This window comes from Vitis riparia, chromosome 16 (genome assembly GCF_004353265.1).
Source record: "Vitis riparia cultivar Riparia Gloire de Montpellier isolate 1030 chromosome 16, EGFV_Vit.rip_1.0, whole genome shotgun sequence".
Classification (NCBI taxonomy): Eukaryota; Viridiplantae; Streptophyta; class Magnoliopsida; order Vitales; family Vitaceae; genus Vitis; species Vitis riparia.
In genome coordinates this window covers 17698264-17711178 of record NC_048446.1, presented here as the reverse complement: position 1 = coordinate 17711178, position 12915 = coordinate 17698264, and the positions used below count along the sequence as shown (strand labels likewise).

Sequence of the window (12915 nt, the reverse complement as noted above, 5' to 3'; positions counted from 1 at the left end):
TTATTTTAGAATGAGAATAAAAATAAAAAATTCATTGTTATGGAAGTTAAATCTTACTCTTGTGAGAATTTTGATTCCTAAATTCTATATCATAATATGATTCACTTGCTTTCCTATCTTATTTACATTCCAATTCCTAGTTACCAAAAGCACACTTTCTTTTACATGATAATAACCCCCTCTGGAGTAGTTTATTAGCTTCACACCCCATGTTCTAAAGAACAAAAATCCTCAAAACTGCTTATATTTTGAATAATATTTAGGGAAGCTTCTTAGACTTAACTTGTTGCCAAATATCATAGAGTTTAATGCCATTAAACACAAAGGTTACATTGATAAACTATTACAACATGCTCATAATACACTAAAATAGAAACAAAACCAAATATCTTTTTACTCTATTTCTGATATGACTGCCAACTCTTGTTGATGCATGTTTGGACTTGTTCTTGTTGGGCCCATGGAAGTAAATGGGTTTGGAGGCATACTTAAATCGTTTCCTTCTCCTTCTAACATCTGAATAATAAATTTCATGGAAGGACGGTTCGTTGGGCACCATTGAATGCACCAAAGTCCCACAATTAATAGTTTCTTTGCTATTTCACCATCATTTTCTTCCTCAATCGGAATGTGCAACTCTTCCCTTTTATCCAAACGATTATAAACCCATTCTGGAAAATATACTAGGCTAGTGTTCTTTACCGTAGTGTCTATATTCTTCCTTCCTCCTACCATTTCAATCAATAACATTCCAAAACTATAAACATCTGACTTGTAGGAAACATTGCCAAAATTCCTAGATACCATTTCCGGTGCAATATAACCCATGGTCCCCCTAATTACACTCATAGAAACTGCACTTTGCTCCTTAGAACACAATTTGGCTAGACCAAAATCAGATATCTTTGGATTAAAATTATGATCTAGCAAAATATTGTGAGGCTTGATGTCGAAATGGAGGATTCTTTGATCACATCCTTGATGAAGATACTCAATTCCTTTGGCTATGCCTATAGCAATATCTTGAAGCTTTTCCCAACCAAGTGAATGGTTTGAAAATATGAATTTTTCTAGCGACTCATTTGATAAAAACTCATAGATAAGAGCTCTTCGATACCCATCAGAACAGAAGCCAATCAAGCGAACAACATTGATATGGTGGATTCTACCTATTGTTCCCACTTCATTAATGAACTCTTCCCCATTTCCATTAGAATAATTCAAGATCTTCACGGCAACAAGAATTTCACTAGAAAGCTTTCCTTTATAGACAGTTCCATAACCTCCTTCACCTAATTTTTCCTTGAACCCATCTGTAATCCTCTTAATATCATTGTAAGAGTATCTTGAGGGCTTGAGGGCTCTGTAATCTTCCAAGAACTTTATAACCTTTATTTTGTGCTGTCTTTTCAATTCATTTGAGCTATAAACTCGGTAGAGTGCAAAGACAAGTGTCACAAGAAAAAGGGAACCAAGGATTTCACCTGCATATGGAAAAAAAATAATAATAAAAATGGTCAAGATCGATATTCCTTTTAGTGATTGAAGGAAAAGCAACCAAGTTACTGCAAATTACCTATAACAATTAACTTTTTTTTTGTTGCACCTGTAAAAGGAAATAAAATTATTAGTTTGTCAGGTTGATTAAATAAACAAAAATCACTAACATTGTATATGTATACTGCATCTTCATTTTCAGCCTTGTCTCTAATTTGTGACCCTTATGCCTTTCTAGTTTCATTTTTGAGGTCAATTAATTTTAGTTGTGCCAGGGTCTTTGATAAAGAACTTTCCCTAGGCTTGAAGTACCAAAATTGTCACCAGATCATTAATCCCCATTTTGTCACATATATAGTTGTCTTGGGTGGACAGTCTTCATCAACTGATCACATTGGTTCAATCAATTTTGTGGCAGAAAAATATAAAAGCTAAACCCTATATTAATATACATCCTAACCAACACTTTGTAGCAATTACTCATATAGGAGGAAGTTGTTCTTCTTGGTTAAAAGGAAAAATGAATTCAAATTCACAAATTGCAGCCATTTTTTAATGAGAAACAATCAAATTTTAAGTACATATTTAGAAAAGAAAAATGTGACAATGCAGTTTAATAGAGACCATCTACATTAAAGATAAAAAGTTGAACACACATACATCATTCCATGACTCTGCATCAATTTCCTAACAAATTTGTTTTCACTTTCTTTACAATTGTATTGAAGTGTCTTCACATACAAAAGCATGATATCTTGGGGTATTATATCAAATATGATATATTATATTACACTTATATTTAATTTAAAAGAATAAAAGATAAAATGAAAAATATATTTATGATTGTTATATTAAGTAATACATATATTTGTATTATTTTATGATTATATATATATATATATATATATATATATATATATTAGTCCTTTCTTTAATTATAAATTAAAATTTTTTAATCACAATTACTTGTGTTATAAATGAATAATATAGAAAATTGAAAAAAAAAATGAAGAAAATTGATAAGAAGCATAAAATACTAATTTAATAGACATGTACATGACATTCCTCAATTTGAGATTATTATACCATGGATAGGGAATTAAGGAAGGGAGAATTATCTTTTGGGGGTAGATGGGCCCCCAAATTAACAAAAGATCCATATAACTCTTCAAATTGAGTTGAAGGATATGAAATAGTAACGGACAAATATACTCTTTAAGAACACATATAAAATATTTTATAAAATTAAGTTAAATAATTTTTTTCAATAATTTTTTTTTCAAAATACTAAATTAAATAAAAGTAGTTTTCAAAAATATTAAATTAAATAATTTTTTTTTTCAAAAATATTAAATTAAATTAAAGTATTTAAAAAAATATTAAATTAAATAAATTTATTTTTAAAAATATTAAATTAAATAAATTTATTTTTAAAAATGTTAAATTAAATAAAAGTATTTTAAAAAATATTAAATTACATAAAAGTATTTTTTTAAAATATTAAATTAAATCAAAAATATTAAATTAAATAAAAGTATTTTTCAAAAATATTAATTTTTTTCTCAAAATCAACAAAGGGTATTTTTGGAAATGCTGAAGGATGATATCCTTCAACTCAATTTCCATACTTTCATTGGGTTTTGGGCTCAATTTGAAGAGTTACATGGACCTTTTGTTAATTTGAGGGCCCATCTACCCCCAAAACATAATTCTCCCATTAAGGAATATAAAAAGTGGTGAAATGATATATCTTATTACTTATCCTATATAACCAAATATGGAATATGATGTATTATTCAATGTTTTATCTTGTGTCATATTATATTTGAACAATCAAACTTAGAGTTCGTTTGGTAATATTTTTAAAAATCACTTCTAGTCTACAAAGTATTTTTGAAAAAAAATTCATGGATTTGGTAAAATTAAAAAAAAAAATAAAAAACTAAAAAAAAAAATCATGTTTAGTGTTTTCTATTAAGTTATTATCTTAAAAATACTATTAGAAAAAACACTATACTAAAAGCATTTTGAAGAAAAACATTACCAATATCGCACTTTTGGGAAATATTTGATTTTTTTAACTTAATTCTAAATAGAAGCTAAGATTAAATAGTATTTAATCGTGTTAAGTATTAAGTTGTTTATTTTTATTAATATTTTATTTCTATCAAATTTTGAATAGTAAAACAAAATCACATTTACTTTAGTTATTATGATTTAATTTTAGTATTTAGAAGAAGACGGAAAATATTTTAGTTATTTTTATTCAGTCAAAAAATTTAAAAAATAAGTAATAAATCAACGAACGATAAAAACAAATGATGTAAAGTCTCAAAGCAAGTTATAGTCTAGGTTAAAAAAACGAACACCATCTTTAACAAAACTACTTTTGATTTGAGATAGTATATCAACAGTTAATTTCCAGTGGGGCTGCATGTCTTACCTTCTGCTTCGCAGTGTGGCAACTTGGTCCATTTCAGCTGAGTAGCATTTTCCTGTGACTCAATAACGTAATAAGGAGCTGCTGCGACGTTGTACATCTTGCTGCAAGATGGTAGGTACGTGTCACTGGGGCTTCTGCATGAATACACAGCATAAACTTGGAAGCCAGGCCCTCCAAGGCAAGAGATGGGTAACACAGAGTATCCATTAGAATATGTAGTACTGTTTCTTGAAGGGCATTTGAAGAAGGTGAGGGGCTTTGAGTGATCATCCAAGAACTGGAAGGGAGAGGAAGCTAAATGGAGATTACGAAGCTGCCTTGGGAAGCAATTATCAGGGTCCTGAACAAGGATTTCCTGAGATGTGTAATTTATGTCCTTCACCAAGAGGTTTACTGAGTCTGGCAGCTCTAGAATTGTCTGATTCCTCTCTCTGCAGGAGAGATCAAACAAAGAGCAGCCACAGTGGTCTGGGTACTGGTGGCCTTTAAGCCGGAATGGGAAATGGATGGGGGGGCCCTGGAGGCTGCAACTCTGTGACACCATGCACTCATCTTGGCTCACTCCAGTCTCTGCAAAACTACTAATTATTACAGTCAAGCAGCAACACAGATAGAGGAATACCATTTTCAAGGAAATGCTCATCTGATAGTCTCCTCTGCAGTACTGCAAGCTACTGATGAGCCCCTCAATGGACATTAGATTTGGAATTTTTGCAAAGGAGTGAGGAACAAGCTCTACTCTTTCTTTTGCATCTTCTTAATAAATGGAGCGTTTTATTTATTTATTTTCATCTCTGACATAAAATTATTCAGTACTTAGGTACTAGGAGTCAAAGTTTGTGATCCGCTTGGAAAGATTGTATGATTACGGAAAGTAATAAGGAAAGAAGAAAAATAATAAGAATATTTTTTTTAAGAAAATCAAACACAATTAAAATTTGTTAAAAAATTATATCTTTTAAATTTATTTAATTTTACATAAAATAAATAAATAAGTTAAATGAGTTTGAAGTAGTTTATTGAAATAATTTATTGATTTTAAATTTATTTTTTATTTTTTCTATTTTTCCTCTCAATTTTCTTTCTTGTTACATTTTTTTTTTCAGCAAACAAACTCTAAATCTAGTGAAACTTATAATGTTAGACTCGTTAAAAAGATAAGTAACTTTATACCAAAAGAATTAAAAATATTATCTTGTTTTTAGTAAAAATATTACAATAATGTCTAGGAAGGTGTCAATTAAAAATATTAAGTGGGGTTTGTGGGGCAATGTCCACCGGCAAGACTTTAAGAAATATTCAAAAAATAGCTTGAGTGATTCTTTAATTCAGGATTTTTTTTTCAATGAAAAATGGTTGTTATTGTTTTCATAAGACTTAAGAGTAGGAAGGTGTGAACATAGAAATGTCAAAACAAAACATTTTGGGGTAGTTGATGCATCCAACAAGGATAGAGACAAGGGTAGAAAGGCTTGCCTAATTCTTAGGTGGTTGTCATTACTAATTTTCCATGGAAAAAGATGCACCAAAAATTTTTCCACAAAATATGCCAAAGAGGAATAACGTCTATGGTGTTTCAATGAGAAGGACCAAACAATGAAAAGTGAGATTTTGCAAAAGAATTATTGGAAATTAAGGATCTTCCAAGAAGGTGTCAGCATTGAAACTTCAAACATTGTGGGGTTGTTGATATGTCTAACAAGGATTAAAATGTAGAATGTTTGACCAATTCCTTTTATGGTTTTTTTTTTTTTTTTTTGCCATAGAAAAATAGGCACTAAAAAATGGATGTTACTGAGAAAAAGGTTTGGATGTTCATATTGGTTTAAAACATTTGTCTTAAATGATGGGATAACGTTGTTGTCTTTGATGACCGAAAAAACAACTTACAAGACATAACTCAAGATATTTGGCTTGAGTTTTGGCAATTGTGTATTTTTTATTGAAAAAATAAATTTCAAATCAATCAAACACTTGATATATGCAATCAACTAATTTTTTAAATACTTAAAACTCAACAAAATTGATTCAATTATTACTAAGTGTAAAGTGTGATTAAAGGGTCAAAGCTTAACCCTGATTGATATTCATCCACGTCAATATATAGTACATCAAGCAAGCCTAATTAAGGGAAAACCGTGAGTTTAGGAAACAATCCTAAACAATCCCGTGAGTTTAGGAAACAATCCTAAACAATCCTAAACAATCCCGTGAGTTTAGGAAACAATCCTAAACAATCCTAAACAATAGCAACTACTTTCCTAGAATATATCATAATATCTTAACATGTTTAGGAAACAATCCTAAACAATCCTAAACAATAACAACTACTTTCCTAGAATATATCATAATATCTCAACACCCTCCCTCAAGTTGGAGCATGAGGTTCAAAAATGCCCAACTTGGCAAGAAGATAATCAAATTGTTTCTTTCCAAGAGCCTTTGTAAAAATATCCGCCAATTGTGTAACAGTAGGAACATATGATGGAGCAATCAAACCATCTGTTATCGCATCCCGAACAAAGTGACAATCAACCTCAATGTGTTTGGTGCGTTCATGAAATACTGGATTTTTGGCCATATGAAGGGCTGACTGACTATCACAAAAGAGCTTGATTGCCTTTGGGTGGTGCACACCCAAGCTCAGAAGCAACCCCTTCAACCATTTGAGCTCACAAGTAACTGCTGCCATAGCTCGGTATTCCGCTTCTGCGGACGAGCGGGAAACTGTGTGTTGCTTCTTTGTCTTCCAAGAAATAGGAGATTGCCCAAGAAACACAAGCCATCCGGACAAAGAGCGTCTAGTGACCGGACATGCTGCCCAATCAGAATCACACCAACCCTGCAGGGACAGATCACTATCTGCACGTAACAAGATACCCTGACCCGGAGTACCTTTCAAATAACGAACGACTCTCAAAGCCGCCTCCCAATGCTCAATTCTAGGCTCCTGCATAAATTGAGATAATATATGAACCGAGTAGGCCAAATCTGGACGGGTCACTGCCAGATAAATGAGTCGACCTACTAATCTGCGATAGGACTCAGGATTCGACAAGAGCTCACCATTTGCGAGTCCTAATCTGTGATTTTGCTCGATCGGGAAGCCACACGGCTTGGCTCCCAGTAATCCGGCCTCCGATACAATGTCAAGTGTGTACTTGCGTTGACACAAGAACAAACCAGCCGAACTCCTGGCCACCTCGATTCCGAGGAAATACTTCAAAACACCAAGATCTTTCATCTTAAAACAATCACTGAGATAGGCTTTAAAGGTCTTAAGTGCAGCGGAATCATTCCCAGAGATAATAAGATCATCGACATACACTAGCACATTTATTTGAACATTGCCCTTAGTGTAAGTAAAAAGAGAATAATCAGAGTAGGATTGTAAGAAACCATATCCTTTAAGAGCCGTGACCAACTTGGCAAACCAACATCTCGGAGCCTGTTTCAACCCATAAAGTGATTTCCGTAACCTGCAAACCAAGTTCGGATCGGAACGCTCAAATCCTGGGGGTAGTTTCATATACACTTCCTCCTCAAGATCTCCATGCAAAAAGGCATTGTGAACATCCATCTGATGAAGTTCCCAATTTTTCGAAGCCGCAATAGCCAAGAAAGCACGCACCGTAGTCATTTTGGCAACTGGAGAAAATGTCTCATGATAATCAATACCGGCTTCTTGATGATTCCCCAAAACTACTAATCTGGATTTGAGCCTTTCAATATCACCGTTTGAGAAGTACTTGGTTTTGTAAACCCACTGACTTCCCAAAGCACGCTTACCCTTTGGAAGAGGTTCAAGAGTCCACGTACCATTGTCCTCCAAAGCCCGAATCTCCTCATGCATTGACTTTTGCCAACCGGCATCTTTCATAGCCTCTTTAAATGACTTAGGATCATTGCTCGAAATAATAGCTGCAAGAAACTTTCGATAATGTACAGAAAAATTGTCACAATTTATATAATGTGCTATGGGATAAGGAGTACCTGAGGGACGCTGTGGAGACGGAGTGGCGGGAGATGGACTTTCAGCAACCACCGTATGAGTAACAAAATCTCGTAATAGAACCGAAGGAAATTTATCCCTCATTCCCTTTCCCATAGGAGCAGACTGCCCATTGCTTGTATTGTCAAGCCCAAGAGAATCAAGCCTAACAGTGGGAACAACTTCCGGCCCAGGTGAAAGAGGCGCTGAAGAAACCTCGGTGTGGGCCGACCCACCCTCCCTCAAGCCCAGATCTAGATCGGCATCAAAATGGGGCACCTGATCTTGGGGGGCTTGTAGTTCAGGTTGGATGAGGTTGGAATTTTGTGTTTGGGCTTGTGGGTTAGGCAAATCAGCATCATCATTGACAAAATCAGCAAAATCACTATCAATTTCAACATTTACCGTAGGCACAATGTTTTCCGGAATAATATTCACAGCACCCGGGTTACCAAACGGAAAAACATCCTCAAAAAACTTGACATCACGAGAAACAAATAATTCCTTGGTGTCCAAATCAAACAACTTCCACCCCTTCTTTCCAAACGGGTAACCCAAAAACACACATTTTCTACTTCGACTTGCAAATTTGTCACCTTTGGATTTTTGATCATGAGCAAAACTAAGACAACCAAAGGTGTGAATTGCCGCATATGAAGGAGGGGTGCCAAATAGGATTTCAAATGGTGTTTTATTGTGTAACAAAGGAGAGGGAGTGCGGTTTATTAAATGAGCAGCGGCAAGAACACTTTCGCCCCAAAAATAAATAGGCAAATTTGCTTGAAAGCGTAAGGCCCTCCCCACATTTAAAATATGCTTGTGTTTTCTCTCAACCCTCCCATTTTGTTGCGGAGTTCCCACACAAGAAGTTTGGAATAAAATGCCAGTTGCAGAAAAATAGTCAAGTAGGCATTTAAATTCCGTACCATTATCACTTTGAACAACTTTCACTGTTTGAGAAAATTGTCGATCTACCATTGCAATAAAAGACATAAACATCCGAAAAACTTCTGTTTTATCCACCAACAAATAAATCCACACAGCTCTTGAGAAATCATCAACAATAGTTAAAAAATAACGAGCTCCACAAGAAGAGACATGTTTATAAGAGCCCCACAAATCACAATGTATTTTCTCAAAAATTCTAGTTGCCTTATTGTCACTTAAAGGAAATTTGTCTCTAGGATGCTTAGCACGAAAACATATTTCACAAGCTTTGTTTAAACTACCCTTAAGATTGTTAACTGGAGGAAGTAACTTCACTACTTTCTCTGAAGGATGTCCCATCCTTTTGTGCCACAACTCCAAAGTGGATGTTGCGTTGTGGACAGAAACATGTTGTACCGAATCACCTTCAGCTCCACCGAAGTAGTAAAGTCCATCTCGCCTAACTCCCGTTCCAATCAGCTCCCTGGTGTGGTCCTGTATAGCACACATATAAGAATTAAATTGGACAATACAATGTAAGTCATCAGTCAATTGTGAAACCGAAAGTAAATTGCAATTGAGTTTCGGCACATAAAGAACGTTTTTAAGAGTGATGTTATGCGACAAACGAACGGAACCGGATTGGGTCGCAACAACAGATTCACCATTAGGAAGGCCAACCGGACACTCAAACAACGCTATAGTATCAAATAACCAAGATAAATCACCGGTCACGTGATGAGTTGCCCCGGTGTCAATGATCCATGACTTCGTGTCAAACTTACTATTCAACCTGACATCCGGAACTTGAGCATTACCAATTAAGCCCGCAAGAGCTTTCAACTTGCGGCGTGCCTCCAATGCCAACTGAATATCGGAAGCCCAATCATCGTAATTGTCGCCGCGTAAACGAGTGGGAGTGATGAAGTCGCCTGGTCGGTCTCCTGTGCCGAGAAAAAAAGGTGAATTCATCTCCCTTTTAGGTGCGGCAATGGTGGTTGTTCATCGTCGCCGGCCATTGTTTTATTGTGTGTGCATGTCAGTGCTCTGATACCATGTAAAGTGTGATTAAAGGGTCAAAGCTTAACCCTGATTGATATTCATCCACGTCAATATATAGTACATCAAGCAAGCCTAATTAAGGGAAAACCGTGAGTTTAGGAAACAATCCTAAACAATCCCGTGAGTTTAGGAAACAATCCTAAACAATCCTAAACAATCCCGTGAGTTTAGGAAACAATCCTAAACAATCCTAAACAATAGCAACTACTTTCCTAGAATATATCATAATATCTTAACATGTTTAGGAAACAATCCTAAACAATAACAACTACTTTCCTAGAATATATCATAATATCTCAACACTAAGTCATGAAACTAGAAATTGATCTAATTAATATTAAAAATTCACATACCAAATTTATTATGAATGAGTTAGCTAGTTTCTTCTTTACACATAACTTTACGAAGTAAATAAACTCCAAATCTAACAAAGCTTAATGTTTTAAATTTGTTAATGACTTTAATAATTTAAAAAAAAATAATTTGGATTTCAAAAATAAATTCCACTACTACTAGAAATAATATATCAAAGTTGGTACATAATGAGATATGACTTTACTACTGCTCTTATGTATACAATTATGCTTTAAGTAAATATATTCTAAATCAAGTGACCTTAATGTTTTAAATTATTTAATATATTTTCTAGTTCTTAAGATTAACTTGGATTTTAAAATTGAGACACAATTAATTGTAAAGTGAATTAAAACTAGTCTAAAATACTCTATACTAAATATTACATATAATGAAAAACATTACTTAGTTACATATTAAATACAATATTATTAATTATTATTATTTCTAATTATTATAATTTATTTTTAACAATAAATTCAATTATACTTTTACAAAGATGTTGAAATAGGTTAGCATCTATGCTTATGCTGAAAAAAAGTCGTAAGAAGGGAGACTACTTGATTAGCTCCAAAGAGTATCCATATCTCTAAACCGCTATCTATAGTTTTATAACATATAGTAAAATAGTATTATTTTTATTAAAAAATTAATTTATGATTTTTTTTAATATTAGTGTTCATTATTTAAAATATAAAAAAAAATTCTTGTTTTCCATGAAAAATTGGGTGGTTATTTTTAGAGGAATTTATTGTAAGGGCATAGCCAAGGTGTCAACATAGAAGCATTGAACTTTGGTAGGTTGATGGATCCAAAAATGATAGAAATAATGGTAGCCATTTAAACTTAACTTGTTTTCCATGAAAAACAGGTATTGAGAAATGTTTTAACACACAATTCTTTAATGTGTTCTTGAATAAAAGTTTATTTAGGAATTTGAGATATTCTCAACCTATTTTCTATGTTTTTGAATATTTTTTAAAAATAACTTAATTTTTTTATGATACTTTATTTTTAATCACCCTCCACATGTGAACAATTATTTTTTTAAATAGTCCTCCAAAAATAAATGAAAATGATTAAAAACAATTAATATATGTTTTCATGAAACATATTTGCCTTATTTGGTAACTATTTTCGAAAACGGTTTTAGAGAAAAGTTTTTGAAAACTATTTTATAATGTTTTATAGAATAAAAGTCTGTTTGGGAATCTAAAATGTTTTTAGCTTGTTTTTAATATTTTTAAATATATTTTAAAAATATTTTTTATATCTAATCCTTTATTTTTAATCATTCTATGTGTTTATATAATTATTTTCTAAAACAACCTTTAGAAAACAAATGAAAACAACAGAAAATAACTAAAAGTTGTTATAAAAAAATACCCTATTTTTTGTTCTCAAGAATAAAAAACATAAAATAGTTTTTAATTGTCAAACATGTTTTTTTGTTCTAAAGAACAGAAAATTGTTCTTGAAAACAATTATCAAATAGGTCCCTTGTTTTGGTAACAAGTTTTCAAAAAATTGTTTCATTTCCAAAAGTTACCAAAAATGGTTTTGAATGTTGAAAATAAGGCCTTGTTGAGTAACCATTTTTGGAAGCAATTCTGAAAAATAAATTTTGAGAACAATTAGAACACAATCTTTGTAAATTATTCTTTAATGTTTTGTAGAACAAATGTCAATTTGGAACTTATTTATAAATATGTTTTAAAAATAACTTTTATATGTAGTGCTTTATTTTTAATCATTCTTCATATTTGTATAATTACTTTTTAAAATATCCCTAAAAAAACAAGTGAAAACAATTAAAAAATATTCTTTGAAAATTCCTTGTTTTCTATTTTTAAGGGTAAAAAATTGTTTTTTGTTTTTAAAGATAAAAAATTGTTTTATGCCTTTTTATTTCAAAAGTATTTTTTTTTATTTTTTTTATAGAGAAAAAAAATCCCTTGTGAAAATAGTTACTAAAAAAGCCCTAATTTTCTTTTTTTCTTTTTTTCAAAGAATAAAAAACTATTTTTACAAACCAAATTTGAAATAGGCTAAATTTTCTAGAAAATTTATAGGAAGCAATAATGTTTAGGAAGTTGTCAAATTAAAAACTTTAGGCATTTTGGGGCAATTTCCACTAACAAGCCTTTAAGATATATTAAAAAAATAGCTTGAATGATTCTTTAATTGATGATTTAAAATCAAGGCAAAAATGGTTTTTATCATTGTTTTCAAAACATCATCTTTCATTGAATAAAAAAAGTTTTCAGTTCATGCTCGTATCCTCATAAATATATAATTTTATATTTTACTAAAATTAAAAGCAATTAAAAAATCTAATATATGTATAATAAAATTTAAAATCAATAATATTTATTTTTCATGTTTGATATTCTCAAATTATAAATATAAATATAAAGATATATATTGAAAATGAATAAAAAAAATTATAAAATTATATTATTTAATTTCATTTAGATATTAAGGCTATGTTTGGTTCCCGGAAAGTACAAAGGAAAGAAAAAAAATGCTAAGGAAAATGATTTTCTCATGTTTGGTTGTCCTATGAAAAATATCAAAGAAAATCAAATATAATTAAAACTAATTAAAAACTTATGTATTTTTAAATTATTTAATCTTTATA

The 12915-nt window shown here is 31.7% G+C and overlaps 1 protein-coding gene across 2 annotated transcripts; it reads right to left on the bottom strand.

The window, feature by feature from the left end:
• Positions 1 to 272: 272 nt before the first annotated feature.
• LOC117933700 (rust resistance kinase Lr10-like) lies at positions 273 to 4698 on the bottom strand. Of its 2 annotated transcripts, XM_034855191.1 has the most exons (3): positions 3941 to 4698; positions 1577 to 1606; positions 273 to 1484 (listed from the first exon to the last, which is right to left on the bottom strand). In XM_034855191.1, exons 1-3 carry the CDS (start codon positions 4635 to 4637, stop codon positions 394 to 396), a joined length of 1818 nt encoding a protein of 605 aa, XP_034711082.1. In that variant the 5' UTR covers positions 4638 to 4698; the 3' UTR covers positions 273 to 393. The 2 variants fall into 2 exon arrangements, with proteins under 2 accessions (XP_034711082.1, XP_034711083.1); XM_034855192.1 differs by lacking the exon at positions 1577 to 1606.
• Between the last annotated feature and the right edge of the window lie 8217 nt (positions 4699 to 12915).